The sequence below is a fragment of the Vanessa atalanta genome, chromosome 3 (assembly GCF_905147765.1).
Source record: "Vanessa atalanta chromosome 3, ilVanAtal1.2, whole genome shotgun sequence".
Taxonomy (NCBI): domain Eukaryota; kingdom Metazoa; phylum Arthropoda; class Insecta; order Lepidoptera; family Nymphalidae; genus Vanessa; species Vanessa atalanta.
The window spans coordinates 1,214,333-1,234,273 of NC_061873.1; the positions used below are offsets into that span (position 1 = coordinate 1,214,333).

Genomic DNA, 19,941 nt, shown 5'->3' on the forward strand with positions numbered 1-19,941 from the left:
GTTCATCCGACTCCGGGCTTGACCCGGGATCTTCAGCGTCGTAGAAGAGTCAGCTATCGAATAGACGATCAAGGCGGCAGAAGTATCATGTTTCTATTTTATTTTATCGTAAGCATAATCATTCTGCTAATAAAGAAAAAAATATATAAATTTTTAATATAACATAACAACAGTATAAGCAGACGTTTTCAGTGCAAAATAAAAATATTTTGCCATTTTATTTCGTTGTATTGTCATATTAACTGGTTTTATTTGCATAATATTTAGGTATAATTTAAATCAAGTCTACATGATTCAGAACGAAACTGCGGAGCCTCAAAATGAATCTTTATAATGTCAACCATTTTATGAGTTTTTTATTTCTTGATGGTGTAGGTAAGTAAAGTGGAAAGAACTGTGTCGTAAGCATTTATTTGTGTCAATTATAACTCAAGGCAATTTAGGAAAGAAAAAAAAAGATGTGTAATAATTCAATTAAATATAATATATATCTAGACGAAAGTTATGTAATATATTTTTATGGACTTATCTGTGTAACCTTATATAAAAATAAAATAATCAGGCATACGGTTTTTTTCCCAAAAAATAATTCTAGTTCATTGAATACAAATATTTGGTCAAAGGCAATTAAAGAGTCCTACTATGCGTAGGTTAGTGGATATACACATCGAGGCCTAATTTTATCCGATTCATAAAGATCTTATTGCAATTTTCGTAACCACACGAGAATATACAATAAGAGAGAATTCTAATCACAGATTAACCACGGGAAAACTCAGTGCTGGTAGTAAATCTTAAGATCTTTGATTAAGACTGTCGTGTCATCTCGGCTCGCAATTACATCTAATACACTTTTGTTTCTTTTTTCATTTTATAAATATTGATTACATTAATAAGATACGTTACGTTGAGAAGAGGTTACGGACAAACATTAGTTTGTAATTTCAAGAAATTAACTGTAGAGTTGCTTAGTGTGATCGTATTACAACTTTTTTTTTTAAAAAAATATTTTTTTATGAATTCCTATTTTACTAAATAGAATAATTTTCAAAGTACATTTTACAGATTTAAAAACAGTCCAGTTACATCTCATCTAATATACATAGGGAAAGTATTTTTAACTAGAATGCAGACGTGTAACATTTTTAATTAAGGCTATAGTTATAAAGATGTGCGTAAAATTTATTGCAGTGTCAAATTTATTTACGAAGCGACGAATAAATTATACAGCTAAAGAAATCTTATAATTCCCCTGCAAAGCGTTAAGTACTCCAATTGTCACACTCAAATAATAATTAAAAGTTACTACATTTCACTTTGAATAGCAATTATTATATAATATTTTTATGGAATAATACCTTCTAATTATGTTATCATTTTAAATTAGACTTTCAAATTGTAATGCCAAAACTAATCTATTTTAATAAGCCGAGAAAAAAGATACAATTGATACCCGACACAAATTAATTTGGCATTTCCACTTTACCTGAGCGATATTTTTTTTCAAATTGGTTCGATTCGCGTATTATTGCCAAACGGTTGCATTTCTTCGGCCCCCGGCGGTTCAGTGGCGATGCTTATATATCATGGTGAAAGCACGTAGCCGCGCAGTCTTGTATCGCACGCTCGTTCCCGCGTCACTGTTCCTTGTTGCGGTTTTTGACATTTAATTACAGTGTTGCTACTATACGGATATTTTTGTGCATTATAATGAATATGAGGTAATTATAATCTTTTTTTCTTCGGTTAGTGATTTTAATGTTTTTATGTAATGATCATGTAAGGATGGAAATCGAGATGGTTGGAGTTTTGTTTTATGATCGTTTCCATATTTGGTTATAATCGCAATAGTTACAAATTAATTCATAGTATGTTTTATTTAATAAAATACAAAGAAAATTATTCCTCTTGATTAGTTACCTAGCCATATTAATTTCGTTATTATATATTATATACATATGTGTGTGGAATAATGTACATTTTTAACAAGTTTCTAAAATGTACCATGTGTTCTGTCCTGTTTAATTTCTAATAAACATGTGAAATCAATAACTTTCTCTGCACACATACTTAGTCTACGTCGCATCGTTCAAAACAATTTCTACAAAATTGCAGGCGCGGGAGCTGTTATACATTGTATGAGGTTTTTATTATTTTTTATTAATCTGTAAAAGGTCGAGCACCTTTTGATCTAGACTTGACTTTGACCTTTCGTTTTTAGTTATGAATTAATAAATATGAAGATCAAATTTTAACATTTAATATTTTAATTTGAATACGTCTCGGTATAATATATATTTTTTAACTCGTTGATTGATTTAATGCTACTGGAATAAATAATGACAATAATATAGCTAGATAAACATATTGATAAAGGTTATTACGATTTGTACGATTATCAACCTTATAAAGCTTTTTTATAAAGATATACTTATTTAAAAAAATATTATTTTAACTAAAAATGTATTTATAAATAAGACAACATCATTAGAAGAAACTAGGTTTTAACGACTTTTTTTCTGATTTCAAATCGTTCACGGTATCCGATTTTGTAATAAAAAAAATCTAAACTTGAACACTTTTGATAAAATCACACCGAAATGAAAGTAGTTCCAATTTAATTTCTTATGCTTCGTTTGTTTGACTCAAGTGAAAGTATTATATTTGTTTTATATCTTTAATAAAGATATTTATAACACGGAGATAAGATATATTTAAGTAAGTATATTAATTATTTCAACGTACTCGTAACAGCCGCAACTGTCCTACAGCTGGTCAATGCCCTCTTTAAGAAGAATTCTCAGTTTAATACATCATACCATTCCAATATGAATATACAATATATACATATATGTTTATATATATTATATCTAATATACATATGCACTACAGGTAGTCACATGTTTGTCATTCTTTTAGGAATTTATCATTTTAAAGTTTAATTTTATTACAAAATAATTTACTCGTAATATTAATTGATTATATGTATAATAGAATGTTACGGAAAATGTTAAATAAAATTTATCCCTTGTATTTCCGCCCTCACTAATTACTATATAAATTCTTGATAGATTAATACTTATATAAAAATGAAATCTAAAAAAAATCCAATTTTAATTTAAACCCCGGGTATCATCATTTAAAGTTAAAGGGAAAAATTTAGAAATATATTTGTTCTTTAAATACCAATAATAATAGACAGCCAATTAGTTGGCTACAATAAACTTAGGATCGACTGAACTCTATTTACAAGAGTGAATGTAATTGTCTTATCTTATAAACAATAAAATAAAATAAGACAAGTTTTCGAATTTACTTTCACAAGAATCATTCAAACAGCCGCAGAAGTAAAACATTTCAACCAACGCGCGGATCAAATGCCTGTCGCATAATAAACATAAAAAAAATATAATGCGTATCTAGTTTTTTTTACAGTTCTTATTTTGAAATAGAAGGACTAATATCTGCGTTTCAAATGCCTAGCAATCGTCAATGAAAAAACACTTATAAAATATATATTTTTGTATTTTTTAATAATATAACTTATAAATAGTATGAGCAAATGTATTGAAGTACACAGTAATAAAACGTCAAATAAATTTAATATTTCATAGAAAATTATTGGCAATTATTTATTATCAAAAGTGGATATAAATATTTATTTATATAAGAATTGTAAACATAGATTAAAATATTTTTACTTAAATTATAGCTGTCATTAATTTTGATAAAACATTACTTAATAAAAGTTAGAGCATAGTAAAACTAAAAAAAATTTAAGATAAGTAGGTACTTAGGTATCAAAACGAAACCTGCATTTTTATGTTAATCTGTGTATCTTTTTTTTTATATAAGTAGTATTCTTGCACTCTTGTCATTAATTCGGGTTAAATATGGTTCTCTGAATTGTTGGCGGGAATAATTAAGATTATGAAACGAGGTTTGACTCAAAATTCTTTTTTGAGAAAAATATTTTTGGCTCAATATTACATGACGAGGGTTAGACATGGGTGCATGAATTTATTAAAGGACAAATTGATACCATTAAGAACATAAGGTTAAGGACCAACCCACAGAGTACATAAACACTACGTTCTACCAAGCTACTAAGGACACATTGAAACTTTTATGAAATTTATTCTGTTCGATAAATTGCTTAAACCGTAATTATCGATCTATTATTAGATAAAATTGGGATGGGAAATAAAGTCGGGAAAATGTTTCATAAAAAAAAAATAACAATGGGAAAATTGACAATATAAATGAATAAAATAAAATAAATTAACAACTGAACAAGTACTACCACTACAAGTTAAATGAATAATATATACAATATTAGGGATACATTATTTCGTACAATTACACCCAAACATAGCGTTACATATCCATATAAATATAATACTTAACAATATTAAAACTCGCATGAAACATTCGATTAATTTAGCGTGTGTACGAGTACCTAGATATATAATTTTAATGGAATTCAAAAGCTATTAGCGATAATCTTACAGGGGTTTTTGTAGCTATTTGTTTAACCTATTTTGTTCTTTACTTTAAGGCGCTTAAATTTAATATTTGTAAAATAAAACCAGGTGAAAAGCATTCTCGTGGGGAAAGTTTCCTAACGTCTAGAAATGTGATATACATTGAACATTATTAATAGTAGGTATAAATTTTAAATCAAACATTAAGATATGAGATATGCCTATTTGTTCAAGAAACCGCAAAAGCTTATGAACGGGATCAAACCTGCTAAGTTTTCACACGAACCGCAGCCACAGGTGGTCATTGCGAAACATTCGTATCAAGTACACAGCTCGATTAACGTTGCGAGAAGCCAACACACTTTATATAATACTTTATGCGATTTTAGCCCTTACTTCATATGAAATAAATATCTAAATTGCATCTGTTTCCTTCGCAATTCATAAATACTAAAAACAGTATTGGATTTAATTAAAGATCCTATATATTAACTATAATTTAGTGTTTTTCGTTAAAATTTAATTATTACGGTATTTATTATCAAATGTTTGTTTTCGTTACTCCTCAATCGGTTATTTGCTATTAATATTCAAAATAATCATTTAATTATGATAAAGACGTGCTTTCAAATCCTTGATTATTCGGGAAGGAAACAATTTAGCAGAATATCGAATCCAATTAGTATTATAACCATTTAACTCGATAGTAAAAACGGATTTACGTGTAAAAATTTAGTATCGCAGGCATCGCGTGTAGGAACTAATTAACCGGTGTTTAAATATAGTAAATACGAATATTACAGAGGAACGCATAACGCATTAAATAATTTCGAATCGTAATAAATCAACAACGTTGCCGGATAATTAATCGGCGTGATGTTTTAATAATCGAATAAGAAAGTGATCGAGTAAAATTTTTGCATCGATTCAGGATATTGGCTAATTTGTTTCCTGGCGCTAATGATGTGAAAACGACTGTGGTGTTTAATTTTAGATAACTTAGTTTCGATTGAATTTATTTAGAAAACGCTTCTAAAATTTTTCTATATATTCCAAGATATTAATTTTTAGTACAGTATATAGCTATTTTTTTAATAAGCCACCATTCTACGTGTCCATGAGCCGAGATGGCCCAGTGGCTAGAACGCGTGCATCTTAACCGATGATTTCGGGTTCAAACCCAGGCAGGCACCACTGAAATTTCATGTGCTTAATTTGTGTTTATAATTCATCTCGTGCTCGGCGGTGAAGGAAAACATCGTGAGGAAACCTGCATGTGTCTAATTTCAACGAAATTCTGCCACATGTGTATTCCGCCAACCCGCATTGGAACAGCGTGGTGGAATATGCTCCAAACCTTCTCCTCAAAGGGAGAGGAGGCCTTTATCCCAGCAGTGGGACATTTACGGGCTGCTAATGCTAATGCTAATGCTACGTGTCCATAATTTGTACAGCAGCTAAAGTTTTCGACGTATTAATGTAATTTAATGAAGTCATTAATATTTATGTAGTCATAATATAGTTTAAAACATATCAAACCTCTCGTTGGACTTCGGACGTTGGACTTGACTAGTTTTTTCAGTGATAAACTCAAATAAATTAAGTTATAATTTTATTTAACATCATGTACACTGTACATACGTCTATGTATCCATATGGTACACGTAACTTATTCAAATAAACACATTGACAAATACATGTGAATCAAATTAACAATTAGTCAATTGAATCTTGAGATTTGTTACTCAATAGATCTTGAACCAAACAAATCGTATCCATGACAAAAAGGCATTAGTCTAAAGAGACATCGAATTAAGTCCAGGGTCATCAATGGCAAAGGGTTCGCCTTGTTTAAACAGCTATGACGAACTTGATAACCTAAACCTATTTATTCCAACTAGTTATACACCCTTATAAATAGTATCGATCAAAATTACAGCGGAAGAACACCAAAATTGGAGATGAAAACGAAATAAGATTTCTCGGTCATAATTATATCGTAAAGTGGTTACATATGTTATATTTTGTTTATTGAGCTAAATACACGCTGTGACCAATCAGATTGACACGCTCGCACATAAGATTAAAGTCTGAACACAGATAATAAAGTTTCAAATGTCATAGAAAATGGCTTTTATGGCATTTGAAATATATTCGTCATTAATTATAGCGACTCCATTGCAGGAAATCCGGTCGCTTTTATGACGAATGCTGGTAATAGCTACACCTTTGTAAGTTTTATATATATATATGTATTCCCAAATATATATATTTGGGAAGTAAGATGTTATGTTCCTTGTATCTGTAGTTACACTGGTTCATTCACTCTCTAAGCTGCAATACAAAAATACTAAGTATTGCTGTTTAGCGGTAGATTATATGATGAGTAGGTAGTGTAGTACTTCAAGTAAATAAGCATTAGAAGTACCTAAAAAAAGTCCGCACAACATTTATATTCAAAAATGTCTAAGTCAGTCCGATTTGCTTTTAGCACAATATTGTTTCCAATCAAAATAAATAACATTAATTGTGAGCATCAAAGATATGACGAACATATTTCACGATCAATAACATTTCTTAGAATATTGTCATATGTCATAATAAAGCATGTTCCTATTTCAGTTTAAACTTAAAAAAAAAGAACAAAAAAATGCTCTTAATTATTCAAGTAGGCTTAAGTTGGTAGTAGTATTAAGTTGTGCAAGATGCTGATTGACACACTCATGTCCAGATGAGACAATAGCTTTGTTTTTGTGAGACCTGTCAAACTGGATGCTGAATGGTGTCAATGTCTCGCATTACCTAATTCGATACGGTAATGTTAATTGATACACTAACAAGACCTTGGTCTAACATTTTCTTTTACGACACAATGAAAGAAATTGAACTATAATGCAACAAAGACGAACGAGTTAACGATGATCGATAATTTAATTACTGCGCCCGTTACATATTTATACTTGTCAAATCGTTTCGTGTCTACAAATAAAAAAATAAAAACTTTGTACCTAATAATTTGCAAGATACAGGAATCTCAAGAAGTTTATTAATGTAAATAATGTTTCCCCTATTTAAGAATATAATTTAATTTACATTCCGTTAAACAAATTATTTACCCGAACTATGCACGGGACGCATTATGTAACAGTGGAAAGTGAAATCGGAAGATAATGTCACATCAGCACGCGAGACTTGCGCAGGCGCAGTAGTCTCAAAACAAGAACATAACGGAGGCAAGTGACTCAGCACATGGTGTCCGTCATTATGTCACTGATTTATCGTAAGCTATATTCGAATATAACTCAGAAAATTAGCAATCATTTACATTGTGTTTATTGATTGTTAAAAAGTAATTAAACTTTAGATCTCTCTTACATAAAACCAATTATTTGCAATTCAAAAGAGGTTTAATTAGCTTTGCCATTATCATTAATCGTATTGCAGTGATGTGCAGGTTTGAAATGAAATCTTTGAAAATGGATTAACACAAGCATAAACGCGTAGTATATAAATATAAGTATCAAACATTATTAAATTGCTTGTCATTTTATACATATTAGTATTACTTAATTAAAAAAGAAAAGGATTTTTATGCGTAACTTTATTGTAATTAATACGTTTAATTGAGGATAAACTTAATAAACTTATCATATGACACTTAATTCTTTTTTATTACCAATTAAAACTGGCAATAAATCTTATTTTATTTACACGTTCTATTACCGCTAGAATTAGGTAATATATAATTGTCTATTATTGGATTAAATGTCAAGAAGAACGGACTCATTCTGTTACATTTTAAAATGTTTTAATAATTGCCATAATCATGGATTGGTGCAAACTATAAAATGTTACTGCACGCATACCTACATACAAAACTATGCAATTGACATTAATTAAATTTTTAAATTTAATCATGTTTCTAACAATATAGATTTTTGGAAATAAATAATTTAGTTTTAGTTATTTTAATATTTTTTTTCTCATTTTGATAATTTTATAACTATTATAATTATAAATTATTATCAGTTTAGCTGGATCCACTGACTGCTGGTTTTTTCCGTATCTATAAATTTTCAGGTGTCCTACCAATGACTGACCTAAGGGCAGTCGGCTGCCTTCACGTTTACCGTCGTGAGCTTGTAGTTACAAAATAATTTACCACCGATTTAAATTCGCCTGCATGATTAATGTTTAGATTTGTTAACGATAGGCACATTTCGTAGTCTTATTGTCAAATGAATAAGACGAGGTCAAATCTCTTTAATTAATGTTTGAGCAACGTACTGGATCTAATTCGTTTATTAACGTTTTGAAAATAACCTTTTTAAGAAAAAAATTAATTGAAAATGTCGTAAGTTCTTTTTATTTCAGTTTGCAAAGAATTATTCATAATTTATTTTACTTTCTGTATAATTTTAGTTTCATTGTATTGTAAGCGTTTATAATCTTAAAGGTTACTTTATTTAGTAAAACTGTAATTCTAGTACCTGCACTTCTGTATTAGGACTCACTATGAGGTATGTTGACATGATTTGGGTTATATTCAGCTATAGATTTTTTTTAATATATTACATGTACATTTATTTATATCGGCATTATTTATACTGAAGACCATCATTATTACCTACTAACTACAAAAACCTACTGCACCCATACATAGATAGTCTTATATAATTATACTAAATTATTTTTAATTTAAATAACCTATATAGTTTTCCTTTAACTTTCTCAAATAAAACTCCGTAGAAAGAAATTCTTGCAGACAAAGAATTTAATAGGTTGATTCATAGCGTTGTCCGATGTCGTAAACCCGTATAATTGCATCGGTAGAACTATAGGTTTTAGTACTATCTGCGAAGTATCTACAAAGTTATTTGGGACAAATATCTTCGAAACAAGAAATTGAATTATTACTAAGAATATTCGCTTATATATTTATAGACGGACGATTACGAAATGTGAGGAATCTGTGTACCTACTCATTATCAGATATTCCTTAATTCAATAATAGCTTCATATACTAAGCATACATTTTGTCATATTTAATTATTTTTCAATAGTCGGGTAGGGTTTGGCTAGATGATTCCTGTTTCCATAATCATCGTCTAAAAGTAATAGCTTCATTTGATTTTAACGCGATTCCTCAATAAATTCCAAGTCACAACGATTAATATGTTACAGTTATTGTTATTATCGACTATCTGTGTATGGGTGCAGTAGGTTTTTGTTGTTAGTAGATAATAATGATGATCTTCAATGTAAATAATTCCTATATAAATAAATGTACATGTAATATATTATAAGCCACCACGCTACCGCCCCAATGTGGGTAGGTGGATCATTGGTGGAATTACAGTGTAATTTGACACAAGCAGATTTCCTTGCGATGTTTTCCGTATTGTTAAATACGAGATTAATTATAAACACAAATATCTCAGTGGCGTGTCTTCTGTGAAAACACGTATTGTGCCACTAACTACCCTTATCAAGAATAGTATGAAACTATGTAGAAAAAAATTTGCTTAAAATAACAATTTAGTTCAAGAAATACGGACTATTATTAGAGTTACTAAAAATTAGTTTATCCAACTGAATATAATAAGCAATGAGAGGAAATCTCGTCACGGACCAGATAGCCTAGTTTAGGCTTTGTTGCCGAGAACAGTTGTCTAGTGGACAAGTAACCATTGGGATAGAATACGCAAGATTATTTCACGATTCGATGAATTTAATACAGAAAGAACGTACTTTTATTATAAAATAAATTCTATTTATATTTTGTATAAATATATTTTAAAGTATTACATAAATATACGAACCTTGGTAACGTAACACGACAATAGTTATTTTATTACAACTTAACGTAATAAGTTGTGACAGAAAAATATTTTGACATTTTAAAGTCGTTTTATAACTTTAGTGATCAGGAAGTTAGATGATTTAAGCTTATAAGGAAATTATATTAAATGTCATAGTGGTCATAATTATGGTGTTTAACATTTAGTTTCTGACTCGTTATTTTATTGGCTAGTTTATAAGAATGCAGACCCTGAGGTCCTAGGTTCTGAAAGGCTATAGCCATATTATATTTTCTTATTGTTTTCGACGACGACTTTGAAATCGCGAATAGAATGTATCTAGTTTGCTCGCACAATTATGAAATATATCTCTAGCGTAGTTGTAGCTACCGCCGTGTAAGAAATAGCTCACATGTACATCTGATCTGAGTACTAAAAAAATACTAAAAATTGCTTTTAATTAAAATATATTACGAAAGTTATGTAAGGGCTACAGATTGTAGATGTTGTATTAAAGGCGTATCTGCAACCAGTTAAAGCGTAATATGCAAAACATATTAATTATAATAATTAATTATCAACGCAATATATACGTCTGAACGTTCACGTAACACGCGTCTTTCGCTTCCTTTGAATGCGTATAAAAACAATTTTAAAGAACGTTGCGTAATAGTCATCGCCATAAATAAAACATCGTCAGTGCCCCGAAGCTGCGTTACATTAATTTTTAAAAGTCATGTAACAGCTTTCTTCAAACCTAATTACAGCAAGACTCTATCATCATAAGTAAATACCATTCGGGCACACCCATGCTACACCACTCATACTTGCGTTGCATTACATTAAGTGTATACGGTTAGACAGTGTAACCTACATTTGTTAAACTTAATTTTCCTTTTATAATGGTAAAAGCTGTAAGGTAACATATTTGTATTTATTATTGTTTATTTGCTTGGATCTGTTACCAGTACGTGATTAAGTACCACTACGATTTCATTTACATTTATATATATGTTTTGATTATTGCTAAATGTTTTTAGTAACATATTGTCTAATGTACTTCGAGTATTTATACATCTTGCGTCAAGAAAATTTCGGCCGACGGTCAACATGATTTTATCAATAATATCGTCTAAATGCTTTGACACAAAGTCCATTACTAAACTTTACTGGATTGTCGTTTAATACACAGATTAAATAAAGGCTTAAATTTTTGAGTAAATTATTTAAAATAAGAATCTGTACTGACCTTTACTCGCTCACCAATCATTTTGATCATTATTGATCGTATTTTTATGCATACCATAAACAAACCCAACTTTAGAGGTCTGCAGGATCTGGGGCAACAAGTGAATATGGACCCGAGGCTCGTAATTATTTTTTAGTTTTTTGAGTTGGGTGTTTCAATAATTTAATGCGGATCGAGTTACATATACCTACATGAGTACGTAAAGACATCGTCATATATAGATATAGTAAACTACAAGATTTAGAATGACCTGGTTTGATATCTTGTGGCGGTGGAGCCCCAACTTAATCCAGCCCTCAACAAACCACTTTCTAGTAATTTTATGTAAATATTATATAATAAAATATTGAGATCTTTCTTTCCCATTGTGTTAAGTGTCGATTATGCTGTTAAGCTAGTAACCTACTTATATATCCAGTTTGGTCACAATTTATAAATATATCAGTTACACATTCATTCATTAAAATTCTGTTTATTTTTATTTTAATATAGAAGACTATATTAAAATAAAAATAAACAGAATTGAAGTAATTGAATTTTAATTTGAAGTATGACTAAGAAGTCATACTTCAAACTATCTTTGTAATTGTTCCTACATCGCTAATAATACCTACTTTACTATTATCGAAAATGTAGAGATCTAAATATGTAATTTAAGTTTTAACCAGATACTTTTGAAATACGGATGGCAAAATTTTCGTAAAAGGGCTCGAGTGTCGTAGTTGGTCGTTATTAAGAAACATCTCAGGAAATAATAGCAGAGCATTGCGCCTGCGCTACCACTGCAACGCATTATTGCCTGTGGTTGCTGGTTACGCTACGGTTGCCAATCAATGGCGCTTGAGATTTAAACTGCTTTCTGTTAATGAGTACTGAACTGAAATACATGTTTCTATAGAAATAAATATAGTAAAATAACAGCCTGTTAATGATCCACTGCTCGGCCAAAGTCTCCTCTCCTTTTTAAGAAAAAGATTTAGGACTAACTCTTCCACGTTGCTCCAATGCTAGTTGGTGAAGAAAGAATAATATTTAATTCTTCTTGGAGTGTAAAATCAAACGTAGTTCAAACTTATTAAACATAATCTCATGAACTAAATATCGTAGGATTAAGCATTAATTAATCCTTAATCTGGATACGATTATTATTAATAAACAAAACACGTCATACAATATATCAATGAATGTATTGAAAGTGAAATTATAGGAAAGCTAATAATACCATTATAATACTCTACTTTAATAGGGTTACCATTTCAATATAAAAACAAGACTAATAACTGAACAATTATAAAACAAATCCAAAGATTTTTATGTATTTTATATAGTGTTGAGAGAGAGATTTAGTTGTATTTAATAGTGAAGGTGAAGAAAATTATATCATTGACTAATGTGGACACGACACGTTGGTGTAGTTTGTATTTTCTTTCAACCGAAATCAAAACGATCTTTATCTTATAGAAGTTTGCGAAGTTTATAAGTTAAAAACGCGAAGTTTGCGAAGTTTTTAAGTTTTAACTTAAGTTATCAACTTTCTTTAAAATTTTTTTTTTTTTAAATTAACTTAGTCTCTCACATCAGGACAGGAGACCAAACATCGAGGCGAATCTAAACGATGAGCCAAATGGTTGACTGACCTGCACATGATAGAATACCGTATTTAATTTAAATGTTACTCTATCATTGTATTCACCTACATAACTCGTGGACAAAATTCACTTTGCATTAATTTACGTCGTCACATCAATATTTTATATCCTAAACATTAGAAAGTTAATTCTAAACACGTAATAGAAGTATCGCCGTATTTGGAAGGACGCCACTTTGGAGTCAATATTTGATAATTCTTCAGACCTTCGGCTAGATATAGCGCGTTAGGTTTTCCTGTTATTCAATAAACTCGCCTTGCACTTTCTAAATACCACGGTAATTATAAAACCAGAAGATGCGATGAAACGATTATAACAAAATGAGTACATTCTGTGCCTTATTACGTATGTAAGAGTATGTTTCAGTTTAATTACATAAATACATCAAAATATTTGAAGAATCACTTTATGAACTTTATTTTATAATATTAATTATTTTTATTATTACTTGAATAGCGAAATAGCGTTAGTTATTATCATTTATAATTATTTGTGGAAACTTTTACTAGTTAAACGTAAATTAAAAATTATAAGAAAAAATATAATTAAAACTTAAATATTTTAATGCATATTGCATTAAAATATTTTGCTATGTTTTATATAATTTGTTTTGTATAAATCATAGAGAATAGAGCCATTTGTTTTTATTTTTATTCCAAACGAATGGATATAATTTTAAACTTTAAATTGTTACAGGTGGAGTTTCCTCATAGCGCTGCTGCTTCTAGGAGTAGCTTTCGCTTCTGAAGAAGAAGATGATGTACCTGACGCGGGAGTCGAAGAGGACGATGAACTAGCTCTGGATGAAGAGGTTAGCTACCTCTTTAATTATTATAAGACATAAATATTCGACCGCGGGCAGCGGCTTCGTACGTTTTATTTATAAAAATGATATCTTATGTCCTTTCTTGGGATTCAAGTTTGCTTCATATCATATTTCATCAAATTCGGTTCAGACAGACGAACAGGTAGACAGAGTTACTTTCCCCTTTATAATATTAATATAAATAAATATATATCTAAAACTTACTAAGATAAACTAAAAAAAAAAAAGTTTCATCATCCACTTTAAAATAACGCACGACCGGTTATTTTGACTTTTGAGAAAAACCGAAATCAATATTCACTACGTATTGAATAATTATTGAGAGTCTATAAACATATCTATCTAATTAGGAAAATTCGTAAAAGATATATTATCTTAAGTATTATTATAGATTGGATTATATCATAAGCATTTGTTATGTTTCCGAGAGCTGCGGCACGCCGACAACACGTTTTACTTTCATTCGGCATGTACTCGACGATTATCTGCTGATGTAAGGTATAGCGGAACAGTCTATTGAATACTTATAGCCTATTTATAGATATCGTTGAACAAATCGATTGATATAAGATGATAATTACCTACACACACATCTACATTGATACATACGTAAGAGGTTATATTAGTGAGGTCGCCTTGTCTGGACAGGTAGGAATTAATAATAACTTAAAACATATTGCCTTCTCAGATAAAAAAAAGGTTGGTTCATTTTTCATCCATATCAGAACCCATAAATTAATAAGTTTTATGTTTAATATTGTAGCCTTTGTTTTTTTTTTTAAATTTTTAATTGGTTTTCTCTCTAGACTTTCGCTAGTCTTGTTAAAATATAACTAAGTATTATAACATGTTTTTATAACGTATCTTGTAAAACCACTGTTACGATTTTTATATCATAATAAAAAAAATACTAACCACTTAGAATTATAGAGAAATCTAAATAACGATAGATTTCTCCACGAGCGAATAGATTGTTTATGTTATATGCAACATTATCAATCTTCGCCATATTTTTTTATTTTATTGCAAGAGTACAATATTTTTAGTGAAAGTAGAAAATAAGTAATTGATCGGTTTGTATTTAAAACTATTTAATGCTTAGCGTGCTTTTCTCAGCCTCTTATTTTTTGTGAACCGAGAACCGAGATGGCCCATTGGGTAGAACGCGTGCATCTTAAACGATGACTTCGCGTTCAAACCCAGACAAGCACTACTGAATTTTCATGTGCTTAATTTGTGTTTATAATTCATCTCGTGCTCAGCGGTGAAGGAAAACATTGTGAGGAAACCTACATGCGTCTAATTACAACTAAATTTTGCCACACGCCACTAGGTATTTATAATAATATTAGTATAGATTATCCGTTTAGACTCGAGCAGTTAGAAGAGGTTTTTTTTAAAATTTACGTTATTATGCGTGAGAGTATACTATAGACGCTTTTTTTCTCTTGTTATGCCAATGATGTTATTACATTAAATATTGTTACATGTAGCATACACAATACCGCTTAGGTGAAATCAGATTTTTATTACTTTAAATTTGAATTAACCTAATATCAATATTATTACATGTTTTGTGTTTCAATTTAAAGGATTAGTAAGCCAGTGTTATAAAAGGCACAATGGGACATAACATCATAGTGAAGAAGTATAAACGAGTCCTAGTTTATAGTCGAGTGCCAGAGTCGATGGACGAAGGGGAAATAATACAAAAAGAAGAATATTATTACTTTTGAGGGTTTGTTTGTTAACGAAATGATAGATAAAGGCATTATGATGGTGAAAGAAAATCGTCTTACCACGATGATTTATGCTGCATTGTATAATTACACTGTCAATTTCCTTGGTAGGTAGGTAAAGGTACATGTAAATTTACTCACGGCTCGCGTTTACTACTAAACGTGAAACAAATGTTAATATTCTTAACAATTTACTACTAGTTGATCACTTTACTATCAATATCTTCATCAAATCAGACATAAAATGACAAAATTATGCGGATAACAGTATTTACGTTACGTTTCAATTTACAAACGACGCGCGTCGTAACGCACGAATGATTTATCCGACTATTTTTTCCCAGAACACGAACTCACCATTGTGTCGCGTGTTATGGAATAATGACAATAATGAAACCTATTATTCAATTGATAACCATTACATGTCGTAATAATTGCTACATTCTTTAAAAGCAGAAATAGTACTAATGTTTATATTGATTTCATGTTGAATTTATTTTATGATGAGAAATGAGTGTCACGATGGAGCTTTCTTAATCCATTAAATTTTATCTAAACATTTAATTTTTGAAAGAGACCACGCAACGTCGATTTCTAAATTGTTTGTACTTAATATATTTGTAAATGACCTAAAATAACATATTTAAACTACTATATTAAATCATATTTAAATCTATCATTTAAACATCACCATCGGCCCGAAACGTCAAAAAACTGCTAAAATAAATTTGAATTCCAAATTATCTTTTTAATTTTACACCAAAAGCGTTATCGACCCGAGACCTTAAAATAAAATAACTAAAATAAAATTAAAATCATAAATAAGACTTTTATAACGCCTCAAGCATGCAAGGATCCGAAACCTCAAAAAAAAAGAACTAAAATAAATTTGAAATACTACTTATGTTAATTTATTTGACACCTATTAAAACAGTTTTAGAGTTTTGACAGTTGTTTTTCGACAGTATTAAATAAAATATATTATCCTTTTTAAAAACAACCTTTAAAAACCTTATATTTTTTTTTGCTGTTTTGTAGTATTACCGTGAGATAACAGATCACTAAACTGAAGCGTTAATGATATTCTTCAACTTGTACGCAATAATTTATAATCCTTTAGTAACACACACACGTGGGATGTGGGTCTGTAAATGCAAACAATGGTCGCCCACAATGTTTTGTAACGTTTTCAACTTATTTCAAGTCATACTGTCTATAAATAGTACATATAAATCAATTGATAGCGTAACCTTAAAAGTTTCAGCGTTTATCTAAGTACTGGCACAATCGTAAATAAGATTCATGATGCAACTATCAAACCGACGCAACGGTCACGCCTTTTGTAACTTAAATAGGTTTAACTCATTACATGATTTTAAATCAGCCTTTCGTCAATGCACTGACGTATGCCTTTAATTAAGATCAGTTACGTATAATGTTTATAATTAAAACTGAGTGCCATTTGCTAAAAAAACTACATACATACGATACTAAAAATAATAAAAATAATAAACGATACGTTTTTGATGATATATCGCCCCTTTTTTTGGCTGAAATTATATTTTGTTTTGGGATATCTTCGGCAATGTGATAATATTATGATCAGAGGAAATTCGAATTCCCATCTTTTACAAGTAGTAAAGCAATTGTATGATAATTTATGGTAGTAATTATTAATAAATGTAAGTGAATACATTTTATCAACATATATTTTTTGTTATTTTTCAGGAAACACGTAATCTCAGACCGCGTGCTTATACACAGGCTGCGTACTCCAATACTCTTCCTAGTGGTTTCCGCCCCACGCCATCTCTCGCTGAGCTGGCCGGCTATCAGCGTCCTCAACAGGAACAACAACAACAGCAACAGGAATACATCGTCCCTACAAGACCTCAAGTTTACGTTGAAGAGCAGAGACAACAAGTTAGACAACCACAAAGAAGGGTAATAATTTTTTCGGTACAGTTAGGATAATCTTAAATTTATGAATTAACATCAATGAATACTATGTTGAACATCAGAGAACGTCAACCAATAGCCTGAAGAAAAAAAAAAATTATCTTATTTTGTTTAATAGCCTCAAGAACATCGTCCAACAAAACAGCAGTTGATTGAAGAAGAAGAGGAAGAAGAGAAGGAAGAGCCCGATCGTCTTTCGCAACTGTTGCAGCAGTCCAAATTCGATTGTGTTAATAAGAATACCGGATACTATGCGGATCAAGAGCTCAACTGTGAAGTCTTCCACTACTGCCAGGACAACGCCAAGCATTCCTGGATCTGTCCTGATGGTTTCACATTCCATCAAGTACGTTTTATAAATTATTTTCCATTATATAATATCAATAACTTCATGATAATTCTTGGTTCATATATTTTGGATCGAATATTTGTACAAACTAATCTATTTCAGGTTCATTTAATCTGTATGCCGCCCACACACGACAGCATTTGCCAGAAATCCGCCAAGTACCACTTTGTCAACGATTACCTGTACAGACCTATTAATGAGGAAGAAGTACAAAGGAAGCCCAACGTATCACTCAAGTACTCCGACCGGTATTATCCCTCTGAGGTATACAGGGATGACCGTTTCGAACAAGACGAAGATGAAGAGGCAAGTGACGATATGAGTTTCATTTGTTCTAAATTATTACTCTAATCAAAATATAAAAGTTTGCTGCGCATTAGTGGTGTAAGACATTTTGGTTGCAACTAATAAAAATCTACCAAAAAATTGGTAATGTTAAGATTACGTTAAATTATTATCGATTTAATTCGTTAAATCTTGTATATCTCTTAATCCTTTTAATTATTGTAAAAGTATCCAGCATACCCTACTTATACTCGTACATACCTTCTGTCCTACCGTCAAATAATATAAATACTTCTGAATCCATTATTATAATTCGACCGATAGAAATTACTACTTTTTAGGTAGTTTGTCAAATTGTTTTGTATTTTTAAAAGTATTACTTTTGTATTTTGAGGCTTTAAATATTTATTTCAATCTAAAGGAAGAGGAACCCCGTCGTGCTCCAGCTCCTCAGCAGCAGAGACCAGCAGCCAGACTTCAGTACCAGCCCCAAGTCTTCAGATCAGCTGAAGAAGTTAACATTCCTTTAGTTCAGAGGCGTCCTCAGCGTCCTTATGATTTCGACAATTAAGTATTTAAATTAATATTTAAATACTCGTTTGAGTACAGTATTCTAACTTAGCTTTGTAATTTGCGAAATAATTATTGTCATTAGTAATGTACTCTTGTCAACCATTTCTATAATCACAATTTTATTTCAATTAATTTCAATAAAGTTAGAATCCGATAATTCACCATCATTCATTTAGATGTAATGTCAAAGAATTTATTTATACTGTACAATAAATAACTTGTAATAAGTTACAAATTAGTTTTAAGCTAGTCCTTGTGTTAAAATAAATTAAGTAAATAAAAAAGTTAAAATAAACTGAGCTTTTATTTATAACGAATATTTTAAATACCTATACACTTTAACTACGGCAAAATATCCGACTGCGAAATTAGATATTAAATATAATCTTAGTACACAATTCAATAGCGTTGAATTTTCTTTTTCTAACGACTACGAGATTTTTGAGAATTATTTTTAAACATGTTGTCTGCAATTTGCAATTTTTTGGAATCACACATTTGTTAATCCTTCTTTTTTTCTTCTAATCAAATAAAATTATGCTGCCCATTGGAATGTCTTCGACATCATAAGTATATGTATCTTTTTTAATTTTCACAAGGAGGTATCAAAACTTCCTAATGAAGTTTATTATTTAATTCTTCTATGTTTTATACGAATTTTGTTCCTTTAACTCTTTGGTTTCTTATTTTTCTTCATTAGCAAGTGGGTCTTTATTTACTTAATTACTTTTAAGCTTGACTGCTTTATAAATTCTTTACGTCGTTCATTCAAATTGCTATCAACATTATTATTGAGAGACTCTTTATAAGTTTTGCAACACACGCAGGATGATTGATTATCAATATTAATAAAATGATTAATTCCTTCCATGAATGATTCATTATATTTTACTACACATGGTGGTCCCGATGCGGAACTATATCTGTACAAAAAGGTAAATTAATGACATGAATGATTTTGCATCGATTCAAAAATAAAGAACCTAATTCCACGCCGATTTACATTCTCGTATGCCTGTCAGTTTAG

General features: G+C 30.1%; 1 protein-coding gene across 1 annotated transcript; it reads left to right on the plus strand.

The window, feature by feature from the left end:
• The first annotated feature begins 1,605 nt into the window (after positions 1–1,605).
• LOC125077211 (putative uncharacterized protein DDB_G0268364) lies at positions 1,606–19,096 on the plus strand. Its single transcript, XM_047689071.1, has 6 exons — positions 1,606–1,721; positions 13,880–13,994; positions 17,477–17,692; positions 17,826–18,053; positions 18,159–18,362; positions 18,763–19,096. The coding sequence occupies exons 1-6, from the start codon at positions 1,711–1,713 to the stop codon at positions 18,910–18,912; spliced, it is 924 nt and encodes a 307-aa protein (XP_047545027.1). The 5' UTR covers positions 1,606–1,710; the 3' UTR covers positions 18,913–19,096.
• Positions 19,097–19,941: the final 845 nt, after the last annotated feature.